Here is a 13,114-nt window from a genome sequence, read left to right on the forward strand (position 1 = left end):
TTATTCATTACCGAACATAGATGCAACTGTTAACTCGTTTTATAGTTCTATTTACTCCGCCCTTAATACGTTTGTTCCAGATATCACTGTACCTGTATCGTCCAAGCCTCCCTGGTTCTCCAAGTATTTGTCATACTTAAAAAATAATAAATCCCGGCTCTATAAAAAGTACCAGAAGTCGGGCTCCACGTTGGCCTTAGCTCTATACTCCTCCGCTCTCTCTCTGTTCCTTGCCGTCAATAGTCAGTGTTATAATCATTACCTTTCACAATGTAGTAGTAATTTTCGTAGTGATCCTAAAAAATTCTATTCGTTCGTTAATTCTAAGCGCAAGTCAAACGTTTTTCCTCCGTCCCTTCATTACCAGAACAAAACAGAAGCTTCTGCTGTTGGTATTGCAAATTTATTCGCTAACTTTTTCCAAACAACGTACTCGTCTCATATTTACAACGCATCCACTCCGTATCCGTACCAGCTACCTCAAGCTAACAGTATTTTTCTGCCCTTTTTAGAGGAAAGCGTTGTTCTTGAAGGTTTGTCATCTATGGACATATCGTTTTCTGCGGGTCCAGATAAGGTACCAAGTTGCATCTTAAAACACTGTGCCCAGTCCCTTTGCAAACCCTTGACCTTTCTCTTCAACCTCTCCTTGGCACAGTCTTGTCTCCCAGTAATTTGGAATGAGTCCTACATCATTCCGCTTCACAAAAAAGGTTCAAGATCAAACATTGAAAACTATCGTGGTATCGCAAAGCTTTCCGCCATCCCGAAGCTTCTTGAGTTCCTGGTCACCCGGCAACTGCAACATCTTTGTTGCAGCTTGATATCTCCGTCGCAACACGGTTTTTTCAGACATCGTTCAACATCGACTAACCTTCTTGAGTTTTCTAACCTAATCCACCGTGGTTTTCAAATTGGTTTGCAGACGGATGTAGTTTTTACGGACTTCAGCAAGGCATTCGATTCTGTGAACCATGCTCTGCTTATTCAAAAGCTCTCTTTATTAGGGTTCCCAACGAATCTTCTAGATTGGATTTTGTCCTATCTCTCTAACCGTACTCAACGTGTTTTGTTTTCTAACGTGTTGTCAAATACTGTTAATGTTACTTCAGGTGTGCCACAGGGAAGTCATCTGGGCCCGCTTCTGTTTATTTTATTTGTGAACGACCTTCCTCAAGTTATAACATACTCTACTACACTAATGTATGCTGATGATGTCAAAATCTGTCTTTCTTACTCTGATTGGTATTTGCACACACGCCTTCAACTTGATCTAAGTGAACTACTATTGTGGTGTTCAACTAATCTTCTTTTTCTGAACCTTTCCAAATGCAAACTTATGACATTTTACCGTCGCGCTCCTCATTTTGTCTCATATGTTCTAGGAAATCATGTCCTTGAGCGAATTTCGAGTTCAAATGACCTCGGAGTCCTTTTTGATCATAAGATGTGTTTCAACACCCATATAGCTGCAACTGTAAATAAAGCTAAGGGTGTTTTAGCGTTCATCAAGCGTTGGTCCAAGGAGTTTGACGACCCGTACGTTACGAAACAATTGTACATCTCGTTAGTACGTCCTATATTGGAGTATTGTTCTTGTGTGTGGAGCCCGCAGTATAAAGAGCAGCAGGCTGTTATTGAATCCGTGCAAAAGCAATTTTGAATTTTTGCCCTTCGGAACTTTAACTGGGACTCGGGTAGAATCTTGCCACCCTACCGGTCTAGGCTAAATCTTATTGACCTGCCGTCGTTGCACCATCGCAGAATATGCAATGGCGTAATGTTCGTGCACAAGCTCCTTCTTGGGACTGTTGACTCCCAAACTCTCTTGGGTCAGATTGACTTGGCCGTTCCATCCAGACCTACCCGTACTTTTAGGCCTATCCGTCTACCCATATGTAGGTCTAATTATGCTGATCATGAACCTTTTAGGGTTTTATGCCATAATTATAACTCCCTCTGTCTAACCCTATCCCCTGAACTGTCTCTTAAACTAATTGCATGCAATATTTATAATCAATTAAATTTAGCTAACTTTTAACTTATCTTTTTCCGCCTTTAGTAACTAAGTACCATTATTAACAGATAATTTGTTAATTTAATAAATAAATAAAAAAAAAAAAATATAAACTCAACAAAATATTACTAAACTTAAATTGACTTTTTCTGAAGTTATATCGCTGTCGCGCCGATTCCGACGCGCGCCATAATAAATCACTTAAGAAACGCAAAAACTCCCACGCACACCCAGCACACACATACACACATGCAGGCCAAGCACACGCACACGCACAGAGCCGAACACAAATGGACATGCAAACGAGGGGGAACGTTGTGAGTTGCTGCGGACACAGCAACTCTACGGTTATACCCGATACTAAGTCAGTATGGCTCTCCTCCGGCAGACGCCGTAATATTGAACGACACGACAAAGAGTGCGTGCGAGAGAGACAGAAAATCAGTCTGAGCGTGACGTCGGGCGCTGCGTAGCCACTGCAAATTGATTTGTTCCTTTCGGCTATAAAAATGATCTGATCTGATCCAGATTCAGCAGACTGATAGATATGGTCATTATCTATGATTCTGCGTTTTTAGTTTTCTCGAATGTGCAATATTGTGGATGCAACAGATTTTCGTTCTTTGTGTGGGCGGAAGAGGGTGAGGCGAAATTTTGAGATACACGTTTTATAGAAAGATCTAACAGGAATGCGGATAACAAATTTGGTTACTCTAGCCTTAATAGTCTCTGAGATTTTTGAATATCCCCAGATTTTCGTCCTTTGCGGGGGCGGAAGGGGGTGTGGCGAAATTTTGAAACAAACTCGTCTCGGTCCGATATATTAGGAGTGTGGATACCAAATTTGGTTGCTCTAGCTTTTGTAGTCTCTGAGATCTAGGCGCTAATGTTTTACTCTAAGCAAAGCCGCCTATGCTACGTGTGTGTTAGAAAGAGACAGGGCGAGAAAAAATGAAATTGTTTTCTGGATGCTGGCTATAATAATAATACGATTCAATTCAGATTCTGCAGTCTAAAAGACATGGTCATTCTCTACGATTCTGCGTTTTTGGTTTTCTCGTATCTTTAAAATTGTGGATGCCACAGATTTTCGTTCTTTGTGGGGGCGGAAGTGGGCGGGGCGAAGTTTTGAAATATTTTTGTAGCAGTGACATATCACAGAAGTCTGGATCCAAAACATCGTTGCTCTATCTCTTATAGTCTTTGAGCACTAGGCGCTCATAGGGACGGACAGACGGACAGACGGACGGACGGACAGACGGACAGACAGACATGGCTCAATCGACTCGGCTAGTGATGCTGATCAAGAATATATATACTTTATGGGGTCGGAAACGATTCCTTCTGGACGTTACACACATCCACTTTTACCACAAATCTAATATACCCCAATACTCATTTTGAGTATCGGGTATAACGAGGGGGAACGTTGTGAGTTGCTGCGGACACCGCAACTCTACGGTTATATCCGATACTAAGTCAGTATGGCTCTCCTCCGGCAGACGCCGTAATATTGAACGACACGACAAAGAGTGCGTGCGAGAGAGACAGAAAATCAGTCTGAGCGTGACGTCGGGCGCTGCGTAGCCACTGCAAATTGATTTGTTCCTTTCGGCTATAAAAATGATCTGATCTGATCCAGATTCAGCAATCTGATAGATATGGTCATTATCTATGATTCTGCGTTTTTAGTTTTCTCGAATGTGCAATATTGTGGATGCAACAGATTTTCGTTCTTTGTGTGGGCGGAAGAGGGTCGGGCGAAATTTTGAGATACACGTTTTATAGAAAGATCTAACAGGAGTGCGAAAACCAAATTTGGTTACTCTAGCCTTAATAGTCTCTGAGATTTGTGAATATCCCCAGATTTTCATCCTTTGCGGGAGCGGAAGGGGGTGTGGCGAAATTTTGAAATAAACTCGTCTCGGTCCGATATATTAGGAGTGTGGATACCAAACTTGGTTGCTCTAGCTTTTGTAGTCTCTGAGATCTAGGCGCTAATGTTTTACTCTAAGCAAAGCCGCCTATGCTACGTGTGTGTTAGAAAGAGACAGGGCGAGAAAAAATGAAATTGTTTTCTGGATGCTGGCTATAATAATAATACGATTCAATTCAGATTCTGCAGTCTGAAAGATATGGTCATTCTCTACGATTCTGCGTTTTTGGTTTTCTTGTATCTTTAAAATTGTGGATGCCACAGATTTTCGTTTTTTGTGGGGGCGGAAGTGGGCGGAGCGAAGTTTTGAAATATTTTTGTAGCAGTGACATATCACAGAAGTCTGGATCCAAAACATTGTTGCTCTAGCTCTTATAGTCCTTGAGCGCTAGGCGCTGAAGGGGACGGACAGACGGACGGACGGACAGACGGACGGACGGACAGACGGACAGACGGACAGACAGACATGGCTCAATCGACTCGGCTATTGATGCTGATCAAGAATATATATACTTTATGGGGTCGGAAACGATTCCTTCTGGACGTTACACACATCCACTTTTACCACAAATCTAATATACCCCAATACTCATTCTGAGTATCGGGTATAATTAAACACGAATTATGCAAAAATTCCCCCATAATGACAACGACCACGAGATCCGTATAATTTAAATGTTTATTACATTATTTAGTTGTGAATTTATGAATCTATTTGATATTATACAAAACACGCACGCAACAGAGGGTCCCCGACTCCGACCCCACCGCTCTGCGCGGCACTGCGGGACTAGAATATTGTACAAATTAGGGCACTAGACTTACGGACTACTCTATAAATACTAATCGTAGATATTGCCACCGAAGGGTCCCCTTACGAGGGCTCCTTGCAGGCGGAGGCGGCTGCCGCCTCCTGCAATTCCTGCAGCTCCTCCTCCTCGCGGGTCAGAGGCACGGTCGAGTGGTTGTACAGGCCCTGGGCCATCAGCTGCAGGGCCAGGGGGTTCTTGGTGCCGCTCGATTTTTTCAGCTTGGCCCGCTTGTTCTGGAACCAGATCTTGATCTGGGCCTCGTTCAGGCCCAGCTCTCCGCTCAGCTGTTGGCGACGCTTTTCCGTTAGGTAGCGGTTCTCATTGAACTCGTTCTGTGGAGGATACAGAGAGCGATGCAGAGAATGTGGGTCAAGGTCAGTATTTGCTCCGATATAAAATCGATTATCAGACTCAGAAAAGATAACTTTCTCGATAATTTATCGAAAGGAACCCACTTACCTTCAGTCTCGCTAACTGCAGTCCACTGAAGGCCGTCCTCGGCCGCTTGTCCTCCGGCACGTTGCCAGCGTCCGTATCGCCCTTGTCGCTGCTCCCGCTGCCACCCGCGGCACTGGTCGTCGATGGCTTCGTGGGTGTGCGGGCTCGCGGACCTGCGATAGAGACAGGGAGAGAGAGATGGACGGTGTGTGTGAGATGAGGTGGGTCATAAAAATTTCAGGGAGCGCTTAATGGCATCAACATGACTGGACCTGGACCTGGAGCTGGATCATGCGCCTCATATATGCAGCGATGTTCAGCAATTAATTCAAATTTAAATGCGTCCAGACAACCCCAGAGGAACAACCTACCCCCAACTCCAACTCCAGCAGCCAAAGCCCCTCCCCTTCATGTCGGACCAGCTAGAACAATTAAAGTTTTTGGGAAATTTGCTCGCGTCATTTTCAAAAAGTAATCAACGCAATGACTTTTGACTGTGGCTAATTTCACCAACCCGTTGTCTGGAGCCACAGCCACCCCCACGGCGAGTGTGGAGCGTGGGCGTGGGCATCATCCCGACTTGAGTTGTCTTGGATTTAATTAACAGCGCTCGAGGCAGACAGCCGCAGAGAATCGGTAGAGTCGGGGCCCCGGCCTCCCACTTGATGTGGGTTTGGATAACGAAAACCTCTTCAGAGCAAATAAAATTCTATCCAATATGTAAAACTGCTTCCACTATGGCGAGCTGGGGCTGGGTCTCAAAAGTTACGCTCGTTTCGGAAATAGTTTGAAAACTGACAATTAAATGGAAATGGAAAGGCGAAGATGAAGCAATTATGAGGTTATACTAATGGGAATATTTCGGTCAGCGCCGGAGCTTTAAGTGACCACAAGATGTTCTCTGGGGTATTTGGGAAGCAAATTCGGACGGAAATATGTCGAAAGTATTTTGTAATTTAAGAGCTCCATCTATCATAAGGCCTTTGGGAATGTCTTGTGGCAGGAGGCTCAAGAAACTCTTGAGGACACGTTCAAATGTTGTTGTTTGCTCCATCGAAAATTATTTTAAAGAAGTCAATCCTGAATAGATAAAGAATGAAATTCTTCGTGCTTTAAATGCTTTTTCCCTTAAAAAATCATCCTTTCACTTTATAAATCTGTTTCCAATAAGGCTTCATACTCTAAAAAATTAAAGAGGCTGATTATCCTATTCAACTTTATTTTTTCTTCCAGAACCTATTTCCAAACCATCTACTTCTTCCATTTATTGTCCCACTTTTGGATTCCCATGGGTTGGAATCCTTCCCTCTGCCCTAATCCACTCTGAACTAGAAGACTTTGACCTCCATAATATTGATCCATTCGAGTTTCCCGTTGACTGACTTCCAGTCCAAAGTCTTCTCGTCCTTTCTTCCTTTACTTACTTCGACCTGCAACGATATAAAAGGAAAAGATTGAGAGTGTTAGAAATCAAGTAGAATTTTTTGGGTAAACAATTTAAAATTTAATTTACTTTTAACGTGAATCAATAAAATATCGGAAATTGATTAAATTCCACGACGTCAGCGAACACAAACTTCAACTTTTTTGCCGGCGAAACGTGCAGAAATTCCCTTCATGCCATCCTATCTGGGGGACCGGCAGGCAACAACCTTCAAAACAAATGTAGCGGCACTAATGGCAACGCAACCAAGCCAAGCCAAGCCAAGCCAGGCCAAGTCATGCCCTAAGTTAAATCGTTGGAAAAATTGAACAAATCAATTTTGTCAACGAAATGCCAAAGCGGCCGAAGGGCGCGAAATTAAACCGGAATACGGCAAAAAAAAATGCACAGAAATACGGCTGGAAATAAGGAGAAAAGTTCGAGCGGGGGCGTGTCCATTAGGAGGTGTTATCACGGTTTTCAATTTCACACGCAGCCGACAGCAAATACCTTCTCCGGAGACGGACGGATTCACAGACCTTGAACCTGTCAGACACCCGGGAGACGCTGAATGGCGATGGTGACTGCCGTGTCATGGTGACCCCGACTACCACCCCCAGTGGAACGCGGGCTGTAAGAGCACGTTGGCAAGCAGAGATAAGCTTCAGGCTGCATGCCACAGCGTCGCAAGGACATGCCCAAGGGGTTGGCTGTTTGCCTGCCCCGCAACAAAATGCAACAATTGCCAGCAGCGTCAAATCTTTTCTCTGTTGCCCAGCTTTTCCTTTGTTCTGTTGTGTTGTTGTGGAAATTGTGATTTATAGCGTGTTAAATTTTTCATTGCTTTGACACAATAAAAGTTTCAAAGTGGTATTTGCCAGAGGGTTGGCCCAGGGCCCAAATTGGCTTTAATATAAATTATATGAACTCAATCAATGATGGTACCAGGAGGGTGTTCTTGTAGTAGCTTTAGTGCTTGGGAAAGTGCGCATTTAAGGGGATATCTATGGGATCGATTATAATGAACAGTGGCTGAGTAATTACTGGTAATTATTTTGCTCTGTTGAGGGTTGCAGGTGTTTTTTCTTGGCAAGAATATTTCCGATAAAGTCTAAGGGTTTTCTCTGCGCTTCTCAAACTGGTTACCATGGGATGCTCCCAATATCTCAGTGCCCTTCCTTTAAACGTCTGCAGCCGGCCGCATCCGAGCAAAAAGAAGTGGCCAGAATTGGCCTTGTTTCATGCTAAAACCTGGCTCAAATCTTGCCGCACCAAAACAGACGGAACGCTCCCGACCCGGCCCCGTCTTCGCACATTCACATACATTCTTTTCATTTGCCAGAAGCTCAGCAAAAAAAAACGAGGGGGAACGTTGTGAGTTGCTGCGGATACCGCAACTCTACAGTTATACCCGATACTTAGTCAGTATGGCTCTCCTCCGGCAGACGCCGCTAATATTAAACGACACGACAAAGAGTGCGTGCGAGGGAGACAGAAAATCAGTCTGAGCGTGACGTCGGGCGCTGCGTAGCCAGTGCAAATTGATTTGTTCCTTTTGGGTATAAAAATGATCCGATCTGATCCAGATTCAGCAATCTGATAGATATGGTCATTATCTATGACTCTGCGTTTTTAGTTTTCTCGAATCTGCAATATTGTGGATGCAACAGATTTTCGTCTTTTGTGGGGGCGGAAGGGGGTGTGGCGAAATTTGGACACGAAACGGTCAAGGTCCGATATCACAGGAGTGTGGATACCAAATTTCGTTCCTCTGGCTCTTATAGGTTCTGAGATCCTTGAACGCATATTTTACAATTGGCACCATGACCATGACCATGAAACCTGTGTGTTAGAGAGAGACAGAGCGAGAAAGAATGAAATTGTTTTCTTGATTCTGGCTATAACAATTATACGATCTGGTTGAGATTTTACACTCTAGAACATATAGTCAAGTCAACATATAGTGAAGTGGACTGAGAGACGGACAGACGGACGGACGGACAGACAGACAGGGCTCAATCGACTTGGCTATTGATGCTGATCAAGAATATATATACTTTATGGGGTCGGAAACGATTCCTTCTGGACGTTACACACATCCACTTTTACCACAAATCTAATATACCCCAATACTCATTTTGAGTATCGGGTATAAAAAGGAGGTAAAACAACAACTACGAACAGACAGCAGGCGAAACAAAAACGGGAAGATGTCTTCATCAGCAGCAGCCCCAATGACCCAACTTGGTAACGGGCAGTCTTGGCCGGGCCAGAAGCAAAAAGAGAGCCACTGCCGCTGCCTGCTACTGCCTGCCACTGGGGCATATGTTTAAAGTAAACGCATTTGTTTTATTTATGCTTAACATGAGTTGCAAATGCCAAAAGCAGGCATCCCGTTGCTCGGCCAACAAATGAATGAACCCGCGAATGTGAGGGCGCAATTAAGGATCGATAGATGCTCCCTGCTCCCTGGCTTTCCTGGCTTTCCGTGCAGGAGCATAGTCCAGAGTAGTGTTGGGTAAACATTGCTCATTTTGGTGAACATGTTCACTTGTTCTTTTTTAGTAAGTGAGTCAACTCACTCATATTGCTCACTTGCTCTCTTAGATTTCTCAGTTACTCACTTGCTCAGTTGCTCACTTGCTCAGTTGCTCTGTTGCTCACTTGCTCAGTTGCTGACTTGCTCACTCAGTTGTTCACTATTCATGCACAGATGGTTCCAAATTTCTCTATACTTTCGAATTAGCGACATACAGAATATTTGAAAGAGTAAACAGCTTTGCCGGTAATACAAAAAGTGTGAAGTAAACGCAAATATGAGCAACAGCTGACAGATCGCAAAATGCCCTTTGAGGAGCAAAATTGCGCAAAAAGTGAGTAAAGAACAAGTGAACAAAAATGAACAAGTGAACAACAAAGAACAAGTGAGCAAAAAAGAACAAGTGAACAACAAAGAACAAGTGAACAACAAAGAACAAGTGAACAAAAAAGAACAGCTTGGAAGGAACATGTTCAGTTGCTCACTTAAGTGAACAACTCTTTTTTGTTCACTCACTCATGAGCAACACAACACTAGTCCAGAGGGAAGGGAGTCCCCGAAACGACACTCGTAACTCACGCTCTGAGCGCTGAGAACTCTCAGGAACTCTCAGATCGCAGCAAAACCGAAATTGACTTATAAAGATCTCAAACTAACGGGCCACACACAGTCCCGACCAGACCGCGTCACAGGGGAGCCACAGACCAGACCAAACCAGACCCACAGTCAGAGACGGAGCCAGAACGGAGACCGAAACAGATACAGATACAGATACTCGTACAGCTACAGCTAAAGATACACAGATGTGGAGATGGAGCCGGTCTGTCCTCTGAACCCCGGTCCCCCTCTGTCCACTGTCTAGGCAGATCCAGTCACATGAGCTGGAGCCGGAGCTGGAGCCGAAAACATACGAGTACAATATTTCTTAATTGCTCTATCAAGTGCACGGTGCCTGGTTGTTGTCGACTATTACGCGTATTTGCATAGCCCTTGCCAGCTTTGCATATGAAATTGGCTTTGGCAAACGTGTCCTCTCTCGCGTGTTCTTTCATCCCAAGGCGCTTCATTGAATATGCCACAGGGAGTCGCGGAGGTGTCAGAAAACACAGAAAAAACAGAATTGAAGTCGGCAAATGAAAGTAAACGAAAGATACAATATGGTAGAGTCACACCGAGAATACCTTTTAAGCGCACCTCACACCTCAAATGCCTGCCCCTCCGCCTGCGTCCCCCCTGCATCGGTTCAGATATCGGTTACAGATATAACATTGATTGGGTCCATGGATCCGGCCAACTGGTTTGACAAATGGCAAACCGCATTTTCCGCTGATATTAGCAAACAATTTCATTAAGAAACTGAAATCAATACAGATACAGGGGAGGCATCATCAGGTGGCAGCCACTGCCTCGCCTCGGAGTCGACTCAACGACGAAACTGATACGGGTAGCCAGAGTATCTGTATCTGTATCTAAAGCTGTGTATCTCGGGCTCCGAGCCTGCCTTAATAGACTCGTTGCTTTGGCTTTGGCTTTTGTGCAATTGAAGTGTGAACGCTTTACGCTTCTATGGATATTTCGACTAAATTAAATCACTTTTAGGGCCTCTCAATTAATGCAATCTGCCGCTCTAGATTCAGCCTACAGCCCCAGCCGATCGACTGACTGACTGACTGACTTTCACCCTAATGAACACATCAGGAACTTTGATCTCCGGGGACCACCCGCGAGCTGTTTCTCGGGGCCAGGCCATAAAAATTAAATTAAAACAAAAGAACGCTGCGTACTCTGAGGCGATCAACCGACCAATCAAGCGACTAATGAATATTTAGATTACCCTACTACTACCACAGAAAAGCCACCGAAAACCCGAAAGCCGAAAAAATAAAACAAAATAAAATAAAATACCCAGTGAAGCCGATCGATGCTCCGATCGATGCTCAGCGGCAGCTCAAAATAATTTGTAGATCAATAAATGTTCGCTTTATGGCTTTATTAGTGGCGATAGCTCACGGGATGGGATGATCGTCGTGTGTGGCAATGGGGCATGGGCCATGGGGCAGGGTTGCCACCACATCAGCAAAACAAATATGCGAATAAGTGTGTTCACACCGATATTAACATCAATCTTCCACGGATCAAAGAGATGCAAAGCACTCAAAACCCTGAGAGACCACACCAAAAGATCCTCATCATCATCCCGAGAGCGCCGTCCGATCACGCAGTCAAGCGCATACAATGATGATGATTATAATCATCATCTTGGGGGCACCGTTGCAGAAGATCCCAGTCAAAGTCTGAGTCTGCGTCTGGGAGTCCGATCCGTGCCGATCCCCGAGTGTGGGTCAAGTTTGTGGCGCTCTCTCAATGCGCTACAGAAGGAGACCTTTCTCAAGTGTCCGTAGGTCTGAGAGTCTGCGAGTCTGGGCTTGTGGTGGATTTGAGGTGGTTTCCTTCCTTCGACAGCCTGCTATGCCCTGCCATTCCTGCTGTAGCGTATCTGGCATGTTAAATCTTGAAATGTCTTAATAAAACAATTAATAGCACAGCTCGGCTTATAAGATTTTTTCTTCTCCTTCTTCTCATATTTTCTTGCGCCAATGTTTTGGGGCACACACACAGGCTCCAGCACAGGAGCGTATTCGGTTATGGATTTATGGCCCCGGCCCCGACTGTGGCTCCGTCTCTGGCTTTGGTTGCACTCCGAGCCCCATTCTTTGGCTGCAGCTGATCTCGTGCTTGGACTTGTGCAACTTCATCAACAACATCATCGTAATCATTATCATCCAGAGCAACGGTTTGACGATCATCAGCATAATCATCATGATCATCGTCGGCCCTGGCACAGCACTCTCTGGCTCTCTGCCCTCTGCTCTTATGCTAAATTCGAAGACGGCGACGTCCACGCTGGGGATTTTACCATGTGGACCACACACGTCGACCGATTCGCATCGTCTCTCCGAGCGCCCTCTCTCCCCCCCACTGCTTTTATTAACAAACAAACGAAGAAAAAAATAAGAGTATTCGCCACTGGGTTTTTTGGCTTTGATAAATTATCGTTAAAACGATGCGATCACTTTTAATTTGGCTTACTTTACCTACCGCATTCCTACGACTCCGATACGGTATCGGTTTCGGTTCGGGTCAAATGGGGAGCAGACCTGAGGCCGAGGAATTCTGAACTCGACTCGACTTGGTTGCAGAAGAAACGATGCTGCTGCTGGGGTTCTTAATTAAGTTATCAAAGTCTTTATGACGTCAGCAGGTTGCCGCACACAGGGGGGAAAAACAGGGGACAGCAGCAGCTGGCGCCACCGGACGCCGCATAGAAGATCGGTATTAAAGGAGAATGGGCCCGGGCTCAGGCCCTGCCTCTTGTGGCATCCAAGCAATGCCCGGCCGATTAGGGTAGAGTCGGAAATACTAAAGCAACCAAGTGGGGCATACCCTAAGAGTCTAAGAGCTTAAGAGTTCTCCTACTAACCATTGAAGTCCTTGAATTTTCCTTAATCAAACGGACTCGAACAGAGACGATACCCCTCTGGGGTAGGGCATCAGTCGACTATCGACTGCCTCTCGAACCCCGTCTCCACGGCGTCCCAATGTCAACTTTGTTTTGCTCTTCTCGAGATTCACATCCAGCTTCTCTTTTAGCTCCAGTTTCATCTTCAGCCTCCTGGAAGATGCGGATGTGAGGCTCCTCTTGTCGTGTGTTTTTGTTAAAATTCTCACGCTTCAGTCTGGCGACTTTTAATTACTGTTATCCTCTCTCCCTCTCTCTCTCTCTCTCTCTCTGGTCGATTGATTTTGTTTGTTGTTGATCAGCGGCTTTAATTAAGTAATTATGGTAGAAGGAGGATGCCCCAGACGGAGACAGAGCAGAGGCTGAGAGTGTTGGAAAGCAGAACAAATTTCAATTCAATTCAATTTCTGGGTAATCTCTGCTTCAGCT

The 13,114-nt window shown here is 44.9% G+C and overlaps 2 protein-coding genes across 2 annotated transcripts in view; both read right to left on the bottom strand.

Moving 5' to 3' along the window:
• Positions 1 to 4,614: 4,614 nt before the first annotated feature.
• Positions 4,615 to 5,505, bottom strand: LOC117191486 (homeobox protein E60-like). The gene is made up of 3 exons (XM_033396340.1): positions 5,466 to 5,505; positions 5,225 to 5,376; positions 4,615 to 5,097 (listed from the first exon to the last, which is right to left on the bottom strand). The coding sequence occupies exons 1-3, from the start codon at positions 5,503 to 5,505 to the stop codon at positions 4,828 to 4,830; spliced, it is 462 nt and encodes a 153-aa protein (XP_033252231.1). The 3' UTR covers positions 4,615 to 4,827.
• A 1,099-nt stretch (positions 5,506 to 6,604) lies between these two features.
• The window catches only part of LOC117191066 (homeobox protein invected-like), a 49,859-nt gene continuing 43,349 nt past the window's right edge, over positions 6,605 to 13,114 (bottom strand). Inside the window, exon 2 of the mRNA XM_033396032.1 lies at positions 6,605 to 6,633. Coding sequence (XP_033251923.1) covers positions 6,620 to 6,633 — 14 coding nt within the window. The 3' untranslated portion in view covers positions 6,605 to 6,619. The remainder of the gene's footprint in view (positions 6,634 to 13,114) is intronic.

This window comes from Drosophila miranda (genome assembly GCF_003369915.1).
Source record: "Drosophila miranda strain MSH22 chromosome Y unlocalized genomic scaffold, D.miranda_PacBio2.1 Contig_Y1_pilon, whole genome shotgun sequence".
Taxonomy (NCBI): Eukaryota; Metazoa; Arthropoda; class Insecta; order Diptera; family Drosophilidae; genus Drosophila; species Drosophila miranda.